Source organism: Balaenoptera musculus, chromosome 11, assembly GCF_009873245.2.
Source record: "Balaenoptera musculus isolate JJ_BM4_2016_0621 chromosome 11, mBalMus1.pri.v3, whole genome shotgun sequence".
NCBI classification, from domain to species: Eukaryota; Metazoa; Chordata; class Mammalia; order Artiodactyla; family Balaenopteridae; genus Balaenoptera; species Balaenoptera musculus.
This window is the reverse complement of record NC_045795.1, coordinates 61309472-61330573: the sequence shown is the minus strand read 5'-3', so window position 1 is coordinate 61330573 and position 21102 is coordinate 61309472. Positions and strand designations below refer to the sequence as shown.

Below are 21102 nucleotides of genomic sequence, written 5' to 3'. Positions count from 1 at the left end.
CAGACAAAATAGACTTTAAAATAAAGACTGTTAAAAGAGACAAAGAAGGACACAAAAAAATGATCAAGGGATCAATCCAAGAAGAAGATATAACAATTGTAAATATATATGCACCCAAAATATATACAAAAAATAGGAGCACCCCAATATATAAGGCAAATACTAACAGCCATAAAAGGAAAAATCAACAGTAACACAACAATAGTGGGGGACTTTAACACCCTACTTTCATCAATGGACGGATCATCCAGACAGAAGATCAATAAGGAAACACAGGCCTTAAATGATACATTAGACCAGATAGACTTAACTGATATTTATAGGGCATTCCATCCAGAAGCAGCAGAATACACATTCTTCTCAAGTGTACATGGAATATTCTCCAGGATTGACCATATGCTGGGCCACAAAGTGAGTCTCAGTAAATTTAAGAAAATTGGTATCATATCAAGCATCTTTTCCAAACAAAACGCTATGAAATTAGAAATCAACTACAAGAAAAAAACTGTAAAAAACACAAACATGTGGAGGCTAAACAATATGCTACTAAACAACCAATGGATCACTGGAGAAATCAAGGAGGACATCAAAAAATACCTAGAGACAAATGAAAATGAAAGCACAATGATCCAAAACCTATGGGACATGGCAAAAGCAGTTCTAAGAGGAAAGTTTATAGCAATACAATCTTACCTCAGGAAACAAGAAAAATCACAAATAAACAACCTAATCTTACACCTAAAGCAACTAGAGAAGAACAAACAAAACCCAAAGTTAGTAGAAGGAAAGAAATCATAAAGATCAGAGCAGAAATAAAATAGAAACAAAGAAAACAGTAGAAAAGATCAATGAAACTAAAAGCTGGTTCTTTGAAAAGATAAACAAAATTGATAGACCTTTAGCCAGGTTTCATCAAGGGAAAAAAAGGGAGAGGACTCAAATCAATAAAATTGGAAATGAAATGAAAAAAAAAAGAGAAGTTACAATGGACACCACAGAAATACAAAGGATCATAAGTGACTACTACAAGCAACTATATGCCAATAAAATGGACAACCTGGAAAAAGTGGACAAATTCTTAGAAAGGTACAATCTTCCAAGACTGAACCAGGAAGAAATAGAAAATGTGAACAGACCAATCACAAGTAATGAAATTGAAACTGTGACTAAAAAACTTCCAACAAACAAAAGTCCAGGACCAGATGGCTTCACAGGTGAATTCTATCAAACATTTAGAGAAGAATTAACACCTATCCTACTGAGACTATTTCAAACAATTGCATAGGATAAAACACTCCCAAACTCATTCTATGAGGCCACCATTACCCTGATATCCAAAACATATGAAGATACCACAAAAAAAGAAAATTACAGGCCAATATCACTGATGAACATAGATACAAAAATCCTCAGCAAAATATTAGCAAAGCAAATCCAACAATATATTAAAAGGATCATACCCCATGATCAAGTGGGATTTATCCCAGGGGTGCAAGGATTTTTCAATATCCACAAATCAATTAGTGTGATACACCACATCAACAAATTGAAGAATAAAAACCATATGAGCATCTCAACAGATGCAGAAAACGCTTTTGACAAAATTCAACACCCATTTATGAAAAAAACTCTCCAGAACATGGGCATAGAGGGAACCTACTCAACATAATAAAGTACATATATGACAAGCCCACAGCTAACATCATACTCAGTGGTGAAAAGCTGAAAACATTCCCTCTAAGATCAGGAACAAGGCAAGGATGTCCACTCTTGCCACTTTTATTCAACATAGTTTTGGAAGTCCTAGATACAGCAATCAGAGAAGAAAAAGAAATAAAAGGAAATCAAAGTGGAAAAGGAGAAGTAAAACTGTTACTGTTTGCAGATGACATGATACTATACATAGAAAATCCTAAAAATGCTACCAGAAAACTACTAGAGCTCATCAGTGAATTCGGTAAAGTTGCAGGATCTAAAATTAATATGCAGAAATCTGTTGCATTTCTATACACTAACAATGAAAGATCAGAAAGAGAAATTAAGGAAACAATCCCATTTACTATCGTCTCAAAAAGAATAAAATACCTAAGAATAAACCTACCTAAGGAGGCAAAAGACCTGTACTCCAAAAACTATAAGACACTGATGAAAGAAATCGAAGATGACACAAACAGATGGAAAGATATACCATGTCCTTGGATTGGAAGAATCAATATTGTCAAAATGACTATACCACCCAAGGTAATCTACAGATTTAATGCAATCCTTATGAAATTACCAATGTTATTTATTGCAGAACTAGAAAAAATTTTTAAAAATTTGTATAGAAACACAAAAGACGCTGAATAGCCAAAGCAATCTTGAGAAAGAAAAACGGAGCTGGAGGAATCAGGTTCCCTGACTTCAGACTATACTACAAAGCTACAGTAATCAAAGCAGTATGGTACTGGCAAAAAAATAAAAATATAGATCAATGGAACAGGATAGAAAGCCCAGAAATAAGCCCACATACCTGCAGTCAATTAATCTATGACAAAGGAGGCAATACTATACAATGGAGAAAAGACAGTCTCTTCAATAAGTGGTGATGGGAAAACTGGACAGTTACATGTAAAAGGATGAAATTGTAACATTCTCTAACAAACACCATACACAAAAATAAACTCAAAGTGGATTAAAGACCTAAATGTTAGATCAAATACTATAAACTCTTAGAAGAAAACATAGGCAGAACGCTCTTTGACATAAATTGCAACAATATCTTTCTAGATCCACCTTCTAGAGTAATGAAAATAAAAACAAACACAAGCAAATGGGACCTAATTATACTCAAAAGCTTTTGCACAGCAAAGGGAACCATAAACAAAACAAAAAAGGCAATCCACAAAATGGGAGAAAATATTTGCAAACAAAGTGACCAATAATGGATTAATCTCTAAAATACACAAACAGCTCATGCAGCTCAGTATCAAAAAAATAAACTCCCCAATCAAAAATGGGCAGAAGATCTAAATAGACACTTTTTCAAAGAAGACATACAGATGGCAAAATGCACATGAAAGGATGCTCAACATTACTAATTATTAGGAAATGCAAATCAAAACTACAATGAGGTATCACCTCACACCAGTCAGAATGGCCATCATCAAAAAGTCTACGAACAGTAAGTGCTGGAGAGGGTGTGGAGAAAAGGGAACCCTCCTACACTGTTGGTGGGAATGTAAATTGGTACAACCACTATGGAGAACAGTATGGAGGTTCCTTAAAAAGTAAAAATAGAACTACCATATGATCCAGCAATCCCACTCCTGGGCATATATCTGGAGAAAACCATAATTCAAAAAGATGCATGCACCCCAGTGTTCATTGCAGCACTATTTACAACAGCCAACACATGGAAGTAACCTAAATGTCCATCGACAGAGGAATGAATAAAGAAGATGTGATACATATATACAATGGAATATTACTCAGCCATAAAAAAGAATGAAATAAGGCCATTGCAGCAACATGGATGGACCTGGGGATTATCATAGTGAGTGAAATCAGACAAAGACAAATATCATATGATATCACTTATATGTGGAATCTAAAAAAAATGATATAAATGAACATATTTACAAAATAGAAACAGACTCACAGACATGAAAAAACAAACTTGTGGTTGCCAAAGGGGAAAGGTTGTGGGGGTGGGGGAAGGATAAATTAGGAGTTTGGGATTGACATATACACACTACTATATATAAAATAGATAATCAACAAGGGCCTATTATATAGCACAGGGAACTCTACTCAATATTCTGTAATAACCTATATGGGAAAAGAATCTGAAAAAGAATGGATATACGTATATTTATAACTGAATCACTTTGCTGTACATCTGAAACGAACACAACATTGTAAATCAACTATACTCCAATATAGCATAAAAATTTAATTAAAAAAAGACTATAGGGACTTCCCTGGTGGTCCAGTGGGCAAGACTCTGTGCTCCCAATGCAGGGGGCCTGGGTTGGATCTCTGGTCCAGGAACTAGATCCTGAATGCATACCACAACTAAGAGTCTGCATGTTACAACTAAGAGTCCATGTGCCACAACTGAGAAGTCCGCGTGCCGCAACTAAAGATCCCGCATGCCACAACAAAGATCCTGCGTGCCACACCTAAGACCTGGTGCAGCCAAAAATAAATGAATGAATGAATGAATGAATGAATAAATAAATAACATTTTTAAATGTATAAAAAAATTTAAAAGACTACAAAAAATTTAAAAATGAGGTACATATGAAAAAAAAAAGAAAAGAAAAAAGCAAAAAGAAAGCCCTTGCCTATTCCAAGGCTAGAAAATAAATGATCTTCCTTTTCCTTTTCCTTTCTTCCTTCCTTCCTTCCTTCCTCCCTCCCTCCCTTCCTTCCTTCCTTTCTCGTTTCATTGTTTTATATTACAATTTTAAAAATCTAATATATTTTGGTTGGAGCAAATATATATTTTAATATTTTTTTCATAGTGACTAGTCAAGTGCCCTAACACTTTATTAAAGAACCCACTTTAAATCCACAGAGTAGAAGTCAACACTATCATCTACCACATTTCTATATTTGCTTAAATGTATTTCCAACCTCGGTGTGGTTCTACTGCTCTCTTGGTCTATTCCTGAATTAGTGTCATATGAATTTTCCTGGCCATTTTTCATAATTTTTAAGATAAACTTAAGCAATGTTTTGTCAAATTCCCTTTAAAATGTTAGAAATTTATTACTGCCTTGAGTTTAATAACTCATTAGTTTTAGGAACTAATACAGTCTTTCTGCCCAAGACCAGAGTATATTTATAGTATGTTTATCTGTTTGTCTTCTTTTACACTCCTTAGGCAAGTTTAATAGTTTTCTTCATGTACCTCTTATACATTCCATGTTATATTCATTCCCAATTATTTTATGGCTACAATGCCTGGCATGTAAGGACTATTGGAGAAATGTTACTTGTGACTAAGTGGTTTCTGTTAGTATAAAACAACAGCAACAATTATTTGTATATTTGTTTTATAACTGGCCATATAATGTTTTTAATAGGTTTTAAAATTTTTCTAAGCAATCACTATCTACAAGTAATGATATATTTCTATTATTTTAAACTCATTTTATACTTGACTATATTAACTTAAATTCTTCTGTTTTTCTGATTTTTATACTGTATGTTTAATTTTCTTGATTAATTGCACTGGCTAGTACTTCAAGATTATTATTAAATAATGAAAAACAGCTAAAAGGTAGTTAAATCATCCTTTTCTTATTCCTGACTTTAATAAAAATGTTTCTAGTGCTTTACTACTAATGATGATGGAAGAAGTTAATTTGAAAGTAAGTTTTTCATTAAGTAAAGGAAATATATTTTATTTCTATTCTTACCAAAGTTTTAAAAATCAGGAATTCATTGAGACAATTATATGGTTTTTCATCTTTGTCTGACTCATATAAATAGATTTCCTAGTAGGGCATCATTCTGACTTTTTAGGATATACCTAGCTATGACTCATTTAGTCTTTCAAATATTTTAATGGATCCTATTTGCATGTATTTTAAGAATTTTGCATCACTATTCACTAGTATAGAGTATGAAAACTGGTCTGTGGTTTTACTTCTGGTATACTTAAGGTTTTAAAAATCAGCACTATTTAGCTTTCATAAAAAGAATTTGTAGATTTTCCATCTTTGTTCATACCCTAGAAGATTTTAAATAGGATTGAAATTATTTTCTTCTTTGAGAATATGAAAGAATCCACTCTTGGAGATGTAAGAGATTAGACCTAGTGGTTTATTTGATTGTTTTAATTTTTGAAGGAATCAGCTTTGGAAATTTTATCAGACTTACTATTTATTTTCTAATTCATTAATTTGTGTTTTTATTTTATTAATTACTTCCTTTGATTTAAAAAAATTTTTTTACATTTGTTTATTTATTTTATTTATTTTTGGCTGTGTTGGGTCTTCGTTGCCGCACGAGGGGTTTTCTCTAGTTGCGGTGAGTGGGGGGCTACTCTTGTGGTGAGCAGGCCTCTCACTGTGGTGGCTTCTCTTGTTGCTGAGCACAGGCTCTAGGCACGTGGGCTTCAGTAGTTGTGGCACATGGGCTCAATAGTTGGGGCTCAGGGGTTCTAGAGCACAGGCTCAGTAGCTGTGGTGCATGGGCTGCGTTGCTCCATGGCATGTGGGATCTTCCTGGACCAGGGTTCGAACCCATGTCCCTTGCATTGGCAGGCGGTTTCTTAACCACTGCACCACCAGGGAAGTCCCTCCTTTGCTTTCTTTAAGATTATTTTGTTGTTGTATTTCTAATTTCTTGAGTTAATGAATTTATTCTTTCTATTTAACAATGAAAATGGTTAAGTCTATTAATTTTACTCATTACAGCTTTGGCTGCATCCCACATGCAGTATTACTGATATTGTTATTTTCTAGTTTCTTTCCCCCTCTCCCAAGTCAAAGTTTTTTCTATACCTCTATTTTTCCTTTCTTATTTTTCTAGATTTCAGGTGGACAAAACTGATTGAACTGTAATCTTTGATTTATGACACACTGTCATCTTTGGTCCATGAATAGTCTCTATTTATTTGCTTACTTATTTTTTTTTTTTAATTTATTTATTATTTATTGGTTTTTGGCTGTGTTGGGTCTTCGTTTCTGTGCGAGGGCTTTCTCTAGTTGCAGCGAGCGGGGGCCACTCTTCATCACAGTGCGCGGGCCTCTCACTGTCGCGGGCTCTCTTGTTGCTGAGCACAGGCTTCAGACGCGCAGGCTCAGTAGTTGTGGCTCACGGGCCCAGCCGCTCTGCGGTATGTGGGATCTTCCCAGACCAGGGCTCGAACCCGTGTCCCCTGCATTGGCAGGCAGATTCTCAACCACTGTACCACCAGGGAAGCCCTGCTTACTTATTAATATAACGAACACCCATGAACCCACCATGAAACTATTTTCTGTTTGATCCAAAGTTTAAGAATAACTTTTACATTTCTAAGGGTTTGTTTTTAATCTTTCTATTTTTGCTACACTTAGCAGTCTTCTTATCTGTAAAACAGTGCCTATCTCACAGGGTTATTATGAGAATTAAATGTATTAATGTTTGTAAAATGTTACAACAGGGCCTGGCACATAGTCAGTACTATTTAAGTGTTAGCTATTATTTTTATTATTATGTTAGATCAAATTTATTAACTATACATATTTTTTACATATCTCATTGTCTTGTTCTTTCTACTTGATTTGTCAAGTGCTAATAGAAGTGTGGTAAAATCTCACTGTACTACTGCACTGTTGTCACTTTTTTTTCTGATTTTGCTTTGTATAAGTGCTATGAAATCCCAAGCAAATATATTCATAATAGTTGTATTTTTATTATAGGTTGGACCCTCTTTGTTTTATCTCAATTTTTACCTTGAATTCAACCTTGTTTAACATTAACAAACAAAAACACTCTGATTTTTGTTGTCATTGTTTGCATTTGTCTGCTATATCTTATTATTTCCTTTTACTATTTCTGAGTCACAGTGTTTCAGATTTGTCATTTGAGAACACATAGCTGAAGATTTTTTTTCTTCAGTCCATTTAGAGTCCTTTTCTTTTAAAAGATGAATTTTATCCAGTTACATTTATTATTAAAACACATGCTTGATCTTGCCTTTGCCATATTGTTTCCTGATTTAATTCTTCCTTGTTCCTTTTTTCCACCTATCTTTTGCTGTAAAATCTCTGTGTTCTTAAAAAATTTTTCCCTTCAGCAATTTCAAAGTGATACATAATCTGCTTTCTGTTAAGCAAGTTTATAACTTTAAATAACACACTCCGACTTCTTTTTCTCTGTATATCATTGATGTGTGTGTGTGTGTTTTTTTTTTACAGTGCTTGGCTCTCTACCCTGATGAGATTCACCATTCGCCTGCCAAAACTCCTCCTCACTTATGTTAGGCTGAGCTTTTCCTCCACAGCCCAGACTAAATGGCTCTGGCTGCCCTTGTTTGTGGCTGTTTAAAAACAAAACTCGTTAACATATTGTCAAATCCTCCTTCTCTGAAGCCTACAGATATTTGGCTCTAGCTGCTGATGGTAAAACAGCATGTAGCCTGCAAGCCATGGCTCCAGGCCCACTCTGGAACAGGGGCAGGGCAGTATAGGGTGGGATGGGAGGCCCAGAAGTTTAGAAGTGATAGCTGCAATGTCTCCCCATGGCCTGCCCCAACAGGAGGCAGCATGTGCTGGAGGCAAACAGCCTGGGATCAGAGTGGCCCTCTCCCTCTCTATAGTCCAAAGCATTCCTTGTTAGTTGCTCAACCATGGGGTTCTAATCTCCTCAACAATATCAGGTGCTTGCTCCCTCTGGGCTAGGAAAGTTTCTGTTTGTTCTGATCACCCCTCTCTCTGCCCACCAGCACCTTTCACAACCCTCTCCAGGGCTGTTCCATCTCCTAGAAGGGCTCTGAGAAATGAGTAAGGTGCTTGGGAACCAGAGAGGGCATCCCTGGAGGGCCTCACTGCTCCTCCCGGCCTCACCAAACCTCCCTATTTTCCATAGTCCAGTTCCATCTGCTTTCTCCAGGGAGTCTTCCTGATTGCTCCAGTTCCCCCTGACCTCCCATCACCCTGAGTCATCTACTCCATTCTTACTCAACTCTCTCTCGAGCTGATCTCTGACTATCTCAAACCTGCTGAATCTGATTTCTCCAACTAGACTGGGAGCCCCGGAGGCCAGAGCCAGAGTCTCTTCCTCCTATTGCTCCTCCATGGCTCACAGGACCAGTAGATACAAGCAGAGCTTAGTAAAGATCTATTGAACAAATGGAAAGTCAAGACAAAGGACTCGGAATCTGACTCTCTTGGCTCAAATGCCACATCTGCTGCTTGTGAGTGGTGGGGCTTTGGGTGAGTTACTTAGTGTTTCTACAAAGGGTTGCTATGGGGATTAAATGTGATAATGTGTGAACTACATAGCTTGGCCTCTAGCCCTAGAAGACATGGAATGAGTGGAGCTACCAGTGTAATATCAGCCTGCATTGTTAATTGCATTGAACCAGTCTGACGGAGTGTCTGATGCTATGTGCAGGTGGGTGTGTCATCAGGGCTTGGGTGTAGGTGACTGGTGACCTGCGACCTATGCCAGCCGTGCACTGTGATCTGGGCAAATCACTTCCCTTTGTGGAAGAAGGAGGCTTGGAGAGATGACCTCTGTGAGCCCTTTCTGCTCTGACCTCCATATGTCCTGTGGGTGTTGACAGTTTATGAGTTGGTCCTGATCTGAGGCCCTGGGGGAATGCATTTTCAACAGAGGCTCCGCCCCAGTTTCTGACCTGGTTTTCCAGCTGGAGATCTCCTTTCTCTCCCTCCCCTCCTCCTCCATACCTCCCTGCCCAATCCCCAGGAGGGTACCAGCGCTCCACTGCTGAGCAGGATCATGAAGATGATGAACGTCTCAAACCAGCTGTGCTCCACGATGTGGTAGCAGGTCTTGCGCAGTCTCCACCAGACCTTCCCTGGGGCTTGCGTGGTGTCCACGGTGCAGCAGGGACAGCGCCGGACACAGCCTTTGGGGGAGGGAGAGGAGTCAGACCCAGTCCAGGACCTGCAAATGCCCACATCTGATGGCAGAAAGTTGAATGGTTGAAAGAATGACTGAAAGAGGTTACAATGATGGGTCATGAACTGGGCAACATGGTGGGTGGGGCCACGGCAGGGGGTGGGTGTCAGGGAGGGGTGACTGTGAGTGCTGCCCGCAGGAGCCCACACTCAGCAGGTACCCTGTGGATAGGCTGGATGGCCTAGGCAACCATTAAGTAGATGAAGGGCCTGGCAGTTCTGGGCAGGGGCAAGGCAGGGGTTGGGATGAGCTCCAGCTTGTCCTGTGCTCATCTGGGAAACCCTCCCCCTGGGGGAATGTACCAGAACCCCCTGGGGTGCTGTGTCCCTGGTCTTTCTCCATGTTTGCAGTTTCTGAGCGTTGGGATGGGCAGACTCCTCACTGATAGCCCCAAACGATGTGCCACATGGAGGGCAAACCCTCATTTTATCCCCAGCGGCCCTCCGAATATACCATGGATTCATAAAAGCTCTAGATGCCAATCACCAGCACAGCCACATGCCACACCCACCTTGAATATTTACAGAGGGCCTACTATATGCCAGGTGCCGTGCCAGGGCCTGAGGGAACAGGGGGAATTAGATCCAGTCCTTGCCGCTGTGGGGACACCTGGTCATGCTACCATCCCACAAACGCAGCCGACCCACAGCTGCCTGCCCAGCACGTCACAGGCATACTTGCCATGACTCATGTCACAGGCAGGTGGAGGGGCCCCCAGGGTCTCAAAGAATGGGGGAAAAATGGCAGGCACCCAGGTCAGAGTGGGGTGCAACATGGCCCTCTACCCCCAGGAGCTGCAGGTCCTCCTGCCCTGGTGGGCAGGACTGAGGCTGGGCCAGAGGCCCACCCAGGGCAGTACCTTTAGTGAAGCAGTCCTCTGGATCCTTGATGTCCTCTCCGAGGTCGGGGACCTGCTCCAGGAGGTCAGCAGTGTTGGTCATGTCTGCTGTGCTCCCCTCAGAATAACTGTTCTCATGCGTCTGTGGGCAGGACCGTGGGGTGGGGTGGGTGAGGGCATGAGTGTGGGCCGTGTAGCAGCCTCCAGCCTCAGGCCCAGAGTCTGGGGGAGCCTGGGGCTCCCAGAGTGGAGGTGACCAGACTATCCTCCATTGCACACCTGGGGAATCTGAGCCCGGGTGGATGGGAACCTGCCATGAAGGTCACCTAGCCTGGACCTTAGGGCTCCTGAGTTTGTGATTCTGGTCTACTGGTGTCTAGGGCAGGGTACAGGGGGTCGGGGGAGGGTTCTCAGAAAACCCTGGGAATGGGGAAGGCATCCAGGTGGAAGTAAAACAGACATGGGGTGCAACAGGGACACACACTGGGACATGGACACATAGTGGCAGCTCGGCACACACAGAGGAAACAGGCATGCCACACCCAGAACAGAGTCAGAGCCAGGACCATGGGCACGCACAGGTACCAGGTCAGACATGCAAAGAACAGGCCAGCAACCCAGCCCACATTTCTCACTCAGTTCATGTGGGTGCTGGTGTGATGCACAGAGCCTGGAACAAGAGTGAGAAGGTGCTGCAAGCTTTCCTGCCCGGCTGTGCAGGGTTCTGCTGCCCTGATCCCGCATAATTTGATTATAGAGAGGTGTGTGCAGGTGCCCTTATGAGTGTCTGTGTGTGTCACATGTGGGGTGCCAGTGTATAGGGATGTTGTAGTTCTGCCCACTTCCCCTCTTTGGGCCAGTGCACCCATCTCCAGCTGCCATGAATACTGTTTAGCCAGCCCCTTCTCCAGAAGTCTTTAGCCAGGGACCTGCAATCCCTGGAAATGGCTTGGTGGTTACATCGAAGCCAGGGGTGGCTGACGCCTAGTGACCCACTGATATGGAGGACACCAAGCTGAGGCTGGAATCCAGCCAGCATGCCGTCTGGAGCTGCTTCTTTTGCCTCATCCTGCTTCTCTCACTTCCTTATGGGTCTCTCCTGAGGGCACTCCCTCAACGAAACATTAGCACAGGAAGCCAGGCTCCAGCTCTGCTTCTAGGAGCCCACCTTAATGATAAGTATGGTGGGGAAGGGGGTTCCGTAAAGGAAGGGCAGCCTTCATTTGCTTCAGATCACGTCTACATCCCCCAGAGCAATTGGCCAGCCTCATGCCACTCAAGCTCCACTCCACTTAGGGGCAAGCTGGTTTGAGTTCTTGGGCAGCCTCTGCTCTCAAAGTTGCCTTCTTTTGCCTTCCTTCCACTACTCACTCCACCGCTGTCTCAAAGTCCTCTTTAACCTTGAGGTTTGCGATAAGGAAGGGCTGGATCCTGGTGAGAATGCAGAGAGTGCTCCTGGGTGCAGGGTGGTCTCCCGTGGCTTTGAGGGTCATGCCCTTCTCCCAGCTTCGTTGAGCGGCACTGAGCTGGGAAAGGCACAGTCAGAGGTCTTCATGCAGCTTTTCTTTTCAGACACTGGAGCTGTCACGTGGGAGGACAAGTTCTCAGAATCCCGCTGCAGGTGAGATGAGGGGTCCTTCTCCCAGGAAAGCCCCAGCCCACCTCGCTCTCCCTCGTTCCCACCGTGACCTGATTTGAAGAGGTGATGAAGTTACAAAACTCGTTCAAAGGTCAATGTTCTAGTACAGGAGCCCCTTCTGTCCGTGACCTTCTGCTCCTCCTATGTCTTCCTGTTCCCACAAGCCTTGGTGTGTCAGACCCTCCAGGGGGAGAAGTGTGACCTGCACAGTCAGGATGATGATTCCACCAGGCCCTCGTGCTTGCAAACCGGCCATGAACACAAAGCCTCCAGTGGGCCCATCTCATGAAAGGAACAAGGCAAAGGAGAAATATCCTGTTGGAGCAAGTCACAGCTGCCGGACTGAGGGCCGAGGTCAGGCAGCAGTTCAAGGGCCCCTGAGTGCTGTATCTGAACATATGACCTCCATCTTCCTTGGTGCTTGGCAGAGCCGGGGTGGGGTGTAGTCAGCTGTGCCACAGTCCAGTTAGCTCAGGGGCTGCAAACTCAAATGCTTACAGGGCCAGGTAGGTGATGGAATGAGGGCAGGCAGGTGGGAACTGGCAAACTGGAGCGCTCTAGCCAGTGTCAAGGAGGCGGCAGTTACCACTAGTCTCCAGCAGGGCGGCTTTTCTAGCAATTTTCTTTTTCAAGAGAAGCCAGAAATGCAGATTTTTTTACATAAAAGCTTCTGGGTTTACATGTTGGTAGCAAATTCAAATTAAAACCCTTTTGTGTCCTGAAGCCCTCCGGCAGGCCTTGTGTTTGCTGCCTCTGCTTTTGTCCAGGTGACAAGCAGCTGGTGGCTCGTGTGCCGAGAACTTGTTCTCAGAGCTCCCCACAGTCCCCTGGGATGGGCTGATTCACAAGACAAACATGTGCCAACAGGACCAAAGCACAGGAACTGAGTGAGGAGGGGGTGAACAAGCAGAAGTTTGGGGTTAGTCCTGCATCATGGTCCTGAGGGGCTGCTTCCAGAATTTCCCCATGGCTCTGGGCCCCAAGCCGTGTCTCCCCTATCAGGACAGGGCTGCCCATGCTCCCCTCTGCAGACGGGTCTCCCACACTGGCTGTGACGGCGGCTGTGGTTCCCAGCAGCAGATGCAGGCCTGTGCCCAGGGCCTCTCACGGCCTCTAGTCCCAGCAGCAGTGCCCCACCGGCTTCAGGGACAAAGGTGTGCATTACCTCACTGCACCCTGGGGCTGGGGCCTCTGTTCTCCGCTGCTGCCGCAAGTCTGCCTGAGCTGCGCTGGCCTCGGCCCCAGAGGAGGTGGTCTCTGACACCTGGCTCCAGGGCCTGGGCTCCGGGAGGGCCTCTGGGCTGCCAGACACAGGCTGGGGTTCCTGCTGAAGAGACGCCCCAGCCCATGAGCTACCAGGTCGGAGTATTTCTAGGACCCTGGCTCTGCTTCAGGCCCTGCCCATGCAGCGGGGCACTGCCTCCTGCCCTCTTCATGAGGTCTCATCTCACTGAAGACCCCTCCCTTGGGCGTCCTGAGGCTGAAGGAGGCTCCTGATAGGTTCGGGCAAAGGGCCTAAGGCTACACAAATCTCCCCCTCCTCCCACTCCTTGAAGGGTACAGCTGGGCTATGATGCCCAGGTCCCAGATGCTGGCAACTCTACTTAGGAAGGACATGCTGACTTTCCCCAGGAGTTCCCATGGCACCCCAGCTTGCTTGCTTGCTTGCTTGTGTGCCCGCACGTGTGCGCGCGCACACACACACACACACACACACACACTGGCCCCAGGGAGCCAGGGCCAACAGGCTCAAGAGAAGGAAAGGAGGAGGAAAAGGAGGGGCAGGCAGAATTCCACTCCTGTGCTGGGAGCGTCTTGGAGCTAATTGGAAGCTGTGGTCCTGGCAACGCCAACGCTCCCCCTCCCCCAACCGACACTGTGGCTGTCCCGCAGCCCGACTGAAAGGGCAGAAGCTGGCCTCTGGGACCACAGGGAGGCAGGAGGATGTGGAATCAAGCCTGGAGCCTCAGATCAAATTCCATGCAAGGGAACAGCTGCTCTTCTCAGCCAGACCCACCCAGTGCAGGCCCTGAGGAAGCGGCCAGGATGGGCCCAACGAAACAGAGAGAACCAGTCCTCGCTGTTTGACCTGAGACCTAGGGAGAAGCCATCTGAGCCTGGCTCAGGCCATGAGAAAACTGAGGGAGCTGGGGTGGTGGTGGTGAGGGGTACCATCCCGTTTGTCCAGACTCTAGTCCTAAGTGTTAAAAATAACAGGCTGGGAGATAAGATAGTGCTGTCTCTGACACCTGCCATCTTAGGGATGCTTATTTTTAAATCTCAGAATTAGCCCTGGGCCTGGGAGGAGGGGAAGGGGCAGTGGGGAGGTCTGGAGGCCACATTCCTCCCTCACCAAGACATTCCACCTTGTTAGTCCTGGAGGTGACAAGGTCAGGGCAGGGTCTGGGGGCCAGGTGTCCTAGCTCTGTCCTAGACGCATGAGGAACTCCTAGCAAGTCTCTCTCTTCTCTCTCTTGCTGTGCCTCAGTTTCCCTTTCTGTACAATTAGCTGCCCGTGACCAGCCAGGGGACGAATGGTGGACAGCAGTCCTTCCCAAGACGCCCTCCTGGGCTGGGCTGGGCTGGGGAGAGAGGGTTGAGAGCTGGTTTCAGCACGCCTCCATGAGGCTGGTTTTTGGGGGATGGCCTGTCTTCTCCCTCCGGGCCACACCTGCTGGGGCAGATGCTCTGAGTGAGGCTGGGTCCCCTGGACAGTAGGTGCTGCACACACGGTGCGGGGGTGGGGTAGGGGATGGGGCTCACCTGCTTGCTGGACTCTTCCTCTGTGCTCAGGCTGTTCTCCTCATCCTCCTCTTGGTCATCCGTGTCTGACTCGGCCACGGCGATGGGCACACACACGGGCTCCGGATCCCCGGGTGTGCCCTGGCCTGGCCGTTGGCCTTCCTCAAACCGTGTCTCCTTGCGGGCTGGCAGCGCCTTCTCTGTCTCTGGGGGTGGTGGGGGGCTGGAGGTGGTGATGCAGCCGGGCAACTGGCCCTGCGTGGCGAGGGCCGCAGGCTTCTGAGCCCGCCGCTGCAGAAGCCCACAGCAGAAGTCCCAGGTGGTCCGCTTGATGAAGCGCAGGCCCCGCTGGATGCGGGCCAGGGCCAGCTGGAGGTTGTTCATCTCCCCGTCCTCGTCAGGGGCTGTGAGGTTGTCTGCACTGAAGGAGCTGAGCAGCAAAGCCAGGAAGAGGTTCAGGACCTGTGGAGATAATGCCGTGCCCTGGGTGCTCAGCCTTGGGGCTATGATGAGCACTGCCAGAGGCAAACAGCTCGAGGCTTAAACCCTGGGCCCTAGGCTCTCATCCTAACCCCCCATACTCCTGAATATAGAGAGTTTGGCTATAAAAGGAAAGACAAATTCTCATCCTGAGGTAGGCGACAGGCCCCAGGCTGAGCAGCTGCAGCTGGTCTCCTGCTGATGCTTCAGTTGGGATACCAGCAGGAGCATTGGGCCCTGACTGGGTGCATTCTCATGGATTTCCTGGCCCGACACATGCTCAGAGAAGGTCCTCAGTCTAGGGGAAGGACAAAAGGAGGGAGAAGACGCCAGCTGGAATCCGTCTTGGCTGAGAAATGTGTGCCCACACCAGGATCAGATCTGAAGATGATTGGCCAGAAAAAAAATCAGGAAAACTGGCCCTATTTAAGCAACCTAAGCCCCTCCCTCTGAGCTCGCCTGTGTGCTCTTCCACACATACTTTGCTTTTTCCGCACTTACTCTGTTTCTTCCACACATATTTTGTTTTTTCCACATGTACTTTGCTTCTAATAAATGCTTTTATCTTTTTCACAATCTTGGTCTCTTTGCTGAATTCTTTCTTCAAAGAACTGAGGTCCTTCTTCCAGCTTTTCACTGCCAGAATCAATCCCTCCTCCCAAGGACTCAGATACAGTCTGAAGTGAGGGCGTTCAAACCCAGGTTTCTTGGGTGTTGGCCCAGGTTCAATGGGAGAACCATGGGTTCATCTGATGTCAAAGCCTGCAGATGGGGCCTTGCTCTCTTGGAAGTAATGGGGGGCAGTGAGGTCAGGGTGAGCACAGGACCGCTCCCTGGGAAGTGGGATCCAATCTGGGATCAGCAGGGACAAGACAGAATCCCACCCAGAAGCAACCCAGGGCATCCATTCACTCACTCACCCACCCATCCATTCATTCATTCATCCATCACCCATCTGCTCTTGGGGCTTTCCTGGGAAGAGGCCTCTGCATCTGTTGGTGAAGGAGGGGCAATGATATGCCTCTGAGTTCCCCACTGAAGCTGGGTCACCACTCAAAGATCTGGGGCTCCAGCTGTGGAGCTCTCTCCACCTGTGTCCCCAGATCCGACCATGCTTTCCAGGTGAAGGACATGGGAGACTGAACAGAGAAGAGGGCGATGGCAGGAAAAGAGGCCAGGTGGCAGCCCTTGGGCGCCTGGGACTAACTGTAGGGTCAAGCTACTGAGACGGAGTTGTGTCCAGGCAGTGAGGGGTGCTTGGATGGTTGCTGCGTGCAGGATTAGACACTTGGATAGAGTGGAGGGACCCGGGGCTGGTGCCAGGGGAGGGGCTGAGACTTCAGAGGTGCCGGAACACACAGTCTCTACTTAAGTTATTTATTAGGGGTTATGGACTTGATGTCCCTAAGGGGGGTTTGAAAAATCTCTCTGTCTTTGGATGGTTCTGGACTACTGCTTGTTGTTAAACCACCCTGCAAGTGTGAAGTTTTAGCTTTTGTTAAAAAAGAGAACTTTTACTGAGTGACAAGGGACTGGGCTTGGGTCCATTTCCGTCTCAGGGAGGGTAATTGAAGATGGTGGTGGGCTCGTTCCACACAGGGGTCAGACTGGCTCATGAGCCTCACCAGGCCAACAGGACAGAGACACAATCTCCCCACCTTGGGCCTGGGTCTCCCCTCCGCAGCCACTCCCAGAAGGGAGTCCAGCTGAATGGGGGTCCCTATAGCAGGGTGGTGTGTGAAGGTGGACACCCAACCTGAGTCCCTGCTTTGGCTTCTTACAAACCCCTGAGACATGCTTGTCAGCAAGCTGGGAGTGAGAATTCTGGCGAAAGCAGTGGGCAAGGTTGGAGTGCCAGGCCTCAGAAACCTGCCTTTTGTTTAAACAGTAACATTCACGTGGACAGTATGGAAAGGTTAAGAAGTAGGCTCTCCTGTCCTATCTCTACAGAGAGATGATCACTTTTGACACCTGGCAGTCTCTTTTATGTCGTCACTGGAGGGGTGACACATGTGATGTGATGCAGAGCTGCTGTCTACACTGGCCTCTGGCCAGGCCCCCGGCCTCTGTCCACACTGGCCCAGGCCTGGCCTGCCTCAGTTCCTGGGAGCCCACCCTGGGTTCCCCACCGCAGCCCTCGCTCACGCCTGGCTTCACACCCCCTGACCTCCAGGCATCCGGGGCCAGGCTGGGGGCAGAGTAGGGGGTGCCTGGGCAGCCTTGTCCACCCACAGAAGACGCTAGGGCCTCCCTTGCCGCCGGTTTCAGAAGTTCGGCTGCTTCCAGTGCTTTCCCTGTCAATCACACTGCTGCTCCCCAGCCCCTGCCTGATGATCACTTCCCATTTCAATGACAATCTTGCTTCCACCCACGCCCAGAAGCAGCCCAATTCCTGAGGCAGCCAGGGAGGGGGCCGCGTGGGCTGCGCTAGCTTCCCTCCTCCAGCAGCCTCTAATCTCATCCCCAGGCAGATCTGCTAGGAAATCGCAGGCTGTGTGTACGTGAGGGCAGCTCAGCCTGGCCCTGGGCTGAAAGCTCTGTGTACTCGCATCCTCCTTGGAACACAAAGAGTCTGGCAGCCCCAGAGCTGTGCCAGGGGCTGAGCGAGGGGCACCCTGAGGGGCGGCAGGTTTGAGGGGATGGGAGGGGGGTTGCAGGGCCCGCCAAAGAACTGGGTTCCACTGGCACTGTGCACTCTGCTTCCTCTCTGGGCTCCACCTATGGAGGCTGAGGAAGACCGACCCCAACTTGGCCTGGTTAAGTCACATGGGAGGAGAAAGCAGGCAGGTCTGGAGAAGGGCTCTGGAATCTGCAGCCCACAGTACTCACATCACCTAAAACCCCTCTATGAGCCGCTGTGAGCCTGCGCTGCCCACACCATGGGCAGTGGGAGCCAGACACTGCAGGTGTGACGTTGGAGCGTGTGTGGTCCCCCTGTGTACCCAGGAAGGTGGCTGCATGTCCACAGTGGACACTGACCTCTCCCTGAACAACTGACCCCTCTCAAACTTGCCTCTTCCAAAGGCTCCTTCTCTGGCATTTAGATTTTGATCTCTCTCACCTCCAGAATTGCCTACATTGTAAAGACACAAGGCAAGATGCACTTTCCCTGGGACAGACAGGTGGCCATGGGAGCAAAGACCTGGGCTCCTCATTACAGGACAGCAGGGACTCTCACCACAGCTATTCAGGATGACATACAAGGTTCTCTCGGGCCCCACCTCACCTGGACAACCACCACCTGCCTGTGCCTGTGTTTTGCTTACCTTGCTTCTTTCCTCTCTAGCATCACCTGTCAATCAGGTCTGTGCGAAACCCCCTCCACCAGGAAGCCTTCCTTGATTTCTCCAGCTGAAGGGGCTCAGCACCCATGGGCTCCCTCTTAATGGCTCTGACCATTCTGACCAGCTTGAGAGTTATCTCAGGCCTGTTTGAACTCTCCACCTCCTCACTCTCTCAAGGTGGTGAGCAATGTCAGAGCCACATTCATCTCTGTATGCCCAACAGCATCTGGCACAATATTCTGCATGCAATGGGAGCTTAGCAAATGTTTGTTAAGCTGAATTGAACCAGGTGATAAATCACTGACAGTGAATAACTAATAAATCAGTGAGTAGATGAGAAAATAATTAATTAATGGATATAAAATGAATACATAATGAATAAATAGGTAAATAGATGGGTAAATGAAAGAATGAGCAAATGAAGAGTGATGTGCATGAATGGATAGCTAAATGAGTGAGTGAGTAGATAGCCAGATGGATAAATGAGTAGATGGATGGGACTGATGAATGAGAGAATAGATGAGTGGGTTGATAGATGGATGTAGAGGTGGATGAATGAATAGGGGGATAGATGAGTGAGTGGAAAGATGGGTGATGGATGAATGAATGGATGGATGGGTGGGTGAATGAATGGATGGGTAGATAGATGGGCAAATGGATGGATGAATAGGTGTGCGTGCATGTGTGTGAATGGGGGTTGATGGATGGATGGTTGATGGATAGATGAATGGATGGGTAAGTGAATGAGTAGATGGAGGTTGATGGATGAATGGCTGGGTGAGTGAGTGCATAAATGGGTAGGGAGATTTGTAACTGAGTAGGCAGATCAATGGAAAGGTGGACAAGTGGATAGGTGAGTTGGTGGGTTGGTTATTGATGAGTGGATGGATGGCTGGATAGGTAGATGTATGAATGAGTAGAGAGATAAAAGAGTGAATGGGTAAGTAATAGATGGATTGATGATACATGGATGGATGGGTAAGTGGGTGCACAGATGGGTGAATGAATGAATGGGTGAGTAAATAGATGGAATGATAGGAAAATGAGTAGATGGATGAGTAAATCGATGGATGGATGAGAGATTGATGGGTGGATGGATTGTTTGATAGATGGCTGAGTGAGGGAGTGGACGGATGGAAGGAAGGGTAAGTGAATGGACAGATGGATGACTGGGTGGGTGGGTAGCTGGGTAGATGAATGGATGGGTAGGTGAGTGAGTGTGTGTGAGGCCACTGGCCAACTTACCACAAGGTTGCCGATGACCATAACAAGCAAGAAGACCAGCAGGCACAGTGACTGCCCAGACACCTCCATGCAGTCCCACATGGTCTCGATCCACTCGCCACAGAGGATGCGGAAGATGATGAGGAAGGCATGGAAGAAGTCCATCATGTGCCAGCGGGGCAGCAGACCTGAGTCGCTGATGCGGTGCCTCAGCTCTGAGTAGTTCTTGCCAAAGAGCTGCATGCCCACCACGGCAAAGATGAACACAATGATGGCCAGCACGAGCGTCAGGTTGCCCAGTGCCCCCACTGAGTTCCCAATGATCTTGATGAGTGTGTTCAGGGTGGGCCAGGACTTCGCCAGCTTGAAGACCCGCAGCTGGGGAGGGAGAGGTCCTTGTCAGGGGCTCTGGCTCCCACTGCCCATAGACACCCTCACCCCCGACAGCTCCTGCCTGAGAACCCAGGGCACCCTTAAAGGTCACCGACACCTGTTTCTCCTCGTTTGTCCAAGAGCACACACTATTGCTTCTCTCCACAGCCTGAGGGCAGCTTCATTGGGCCCTGCTCTGGGAGTCAGGTCAACAGATCCAGACTCCTCCCCCCAACCCACCCCCTCTCTCTGTCCCTACACCAGCCTCCTACCCACCTTGGTCTCACTTCCAGGAACCACCCAGTAGATTCCCCATCATGGAATGTCCCTCTTCCAGAACCTTCCTCATCAGGTATCCTTCTGGGCGAGCTCAAACCATCCCTGACTTGCCCAGTCACCTCCATCTTTCCCTCCTCTCAGTCATCACAGAGAAAGGGAGCTGGTGTTTAGCATTTATTGAACACCCACTGTGCCAGGCCTTATGTTTAGGATGGATCAGCTCATTCAGAACTCCAAATAACTACATGAGGGTGGCACTATTATTACCTCATTTGACAGATGAAGAAGCCAGCCCTTAGAGGTGGAGTATCTTGTCTAGGTCCCTTGGCTCTTGGCAGTGGAGTCGGAATTAAAACCCACAGCTAGGCTTTCTATTTTCCCCCCACCAGCCTGCCTTCCTAGCCCCAAGTGAAGCCACTTCCTCCAGGAAGCCTTCCCTGACCTACCTCTAGCCCCATGCCTGGACCTCTTAGACATTTTGAACTCAAAGCATGGTCCACAGACCCATAGCTTTGACATCATCCGAGACCTACTGAATCCACATCTGCACTTTAGCAAGATCCCCAGGCAATTTGTGTGCACATTAAAGTTTCAAAAATGCAGATTCCAAAACCAGCAGG

General features: G+C 47.1%; 1 protein-coding gene across 7 annotated transcripts in view; it reads right to left on the bottom strand.

The window, feature by feature from the left end:
• The window catches only part of SCN5A (sodium voltage-gated channel alpha subunit 5), a 105552-nt gene that overhangs the window by 23286 nt on the left and 61164 nt on the right, over window positions 1-21102 (bottom strand). For 5 of the 7 annotated variants that reach the window (XM_036869840.1, XM_036869837.1, XM_036869844.1 and 2 more), the window contains 5 exons: window positions 19853-20209; window positions 14865-15305; window positions 13267-13428; window positions 10484-10604; window positions 9417-9571 (listed from right to left, as the gene is read on the bottom strand). In XM_036869840.1, coding sequence (XP_036725735.1) covers window positions 9417-9571; window positions 10484-10604; window positions 13267-13428; window positions 14865-15305; window positions 19853-20209 — 1236 coding nt within the window. The remainder of the gene's footprint in view (window positions 1-9416; window positions 9572-10483; window positions 10605-13266; window positions 13429-14864; window positions 15306-19852; window positions 20210-21102) is intronic. The other 2 variants (XM_036869843.1, XM_036869842.1) reach the window with 1 other exon arrangement.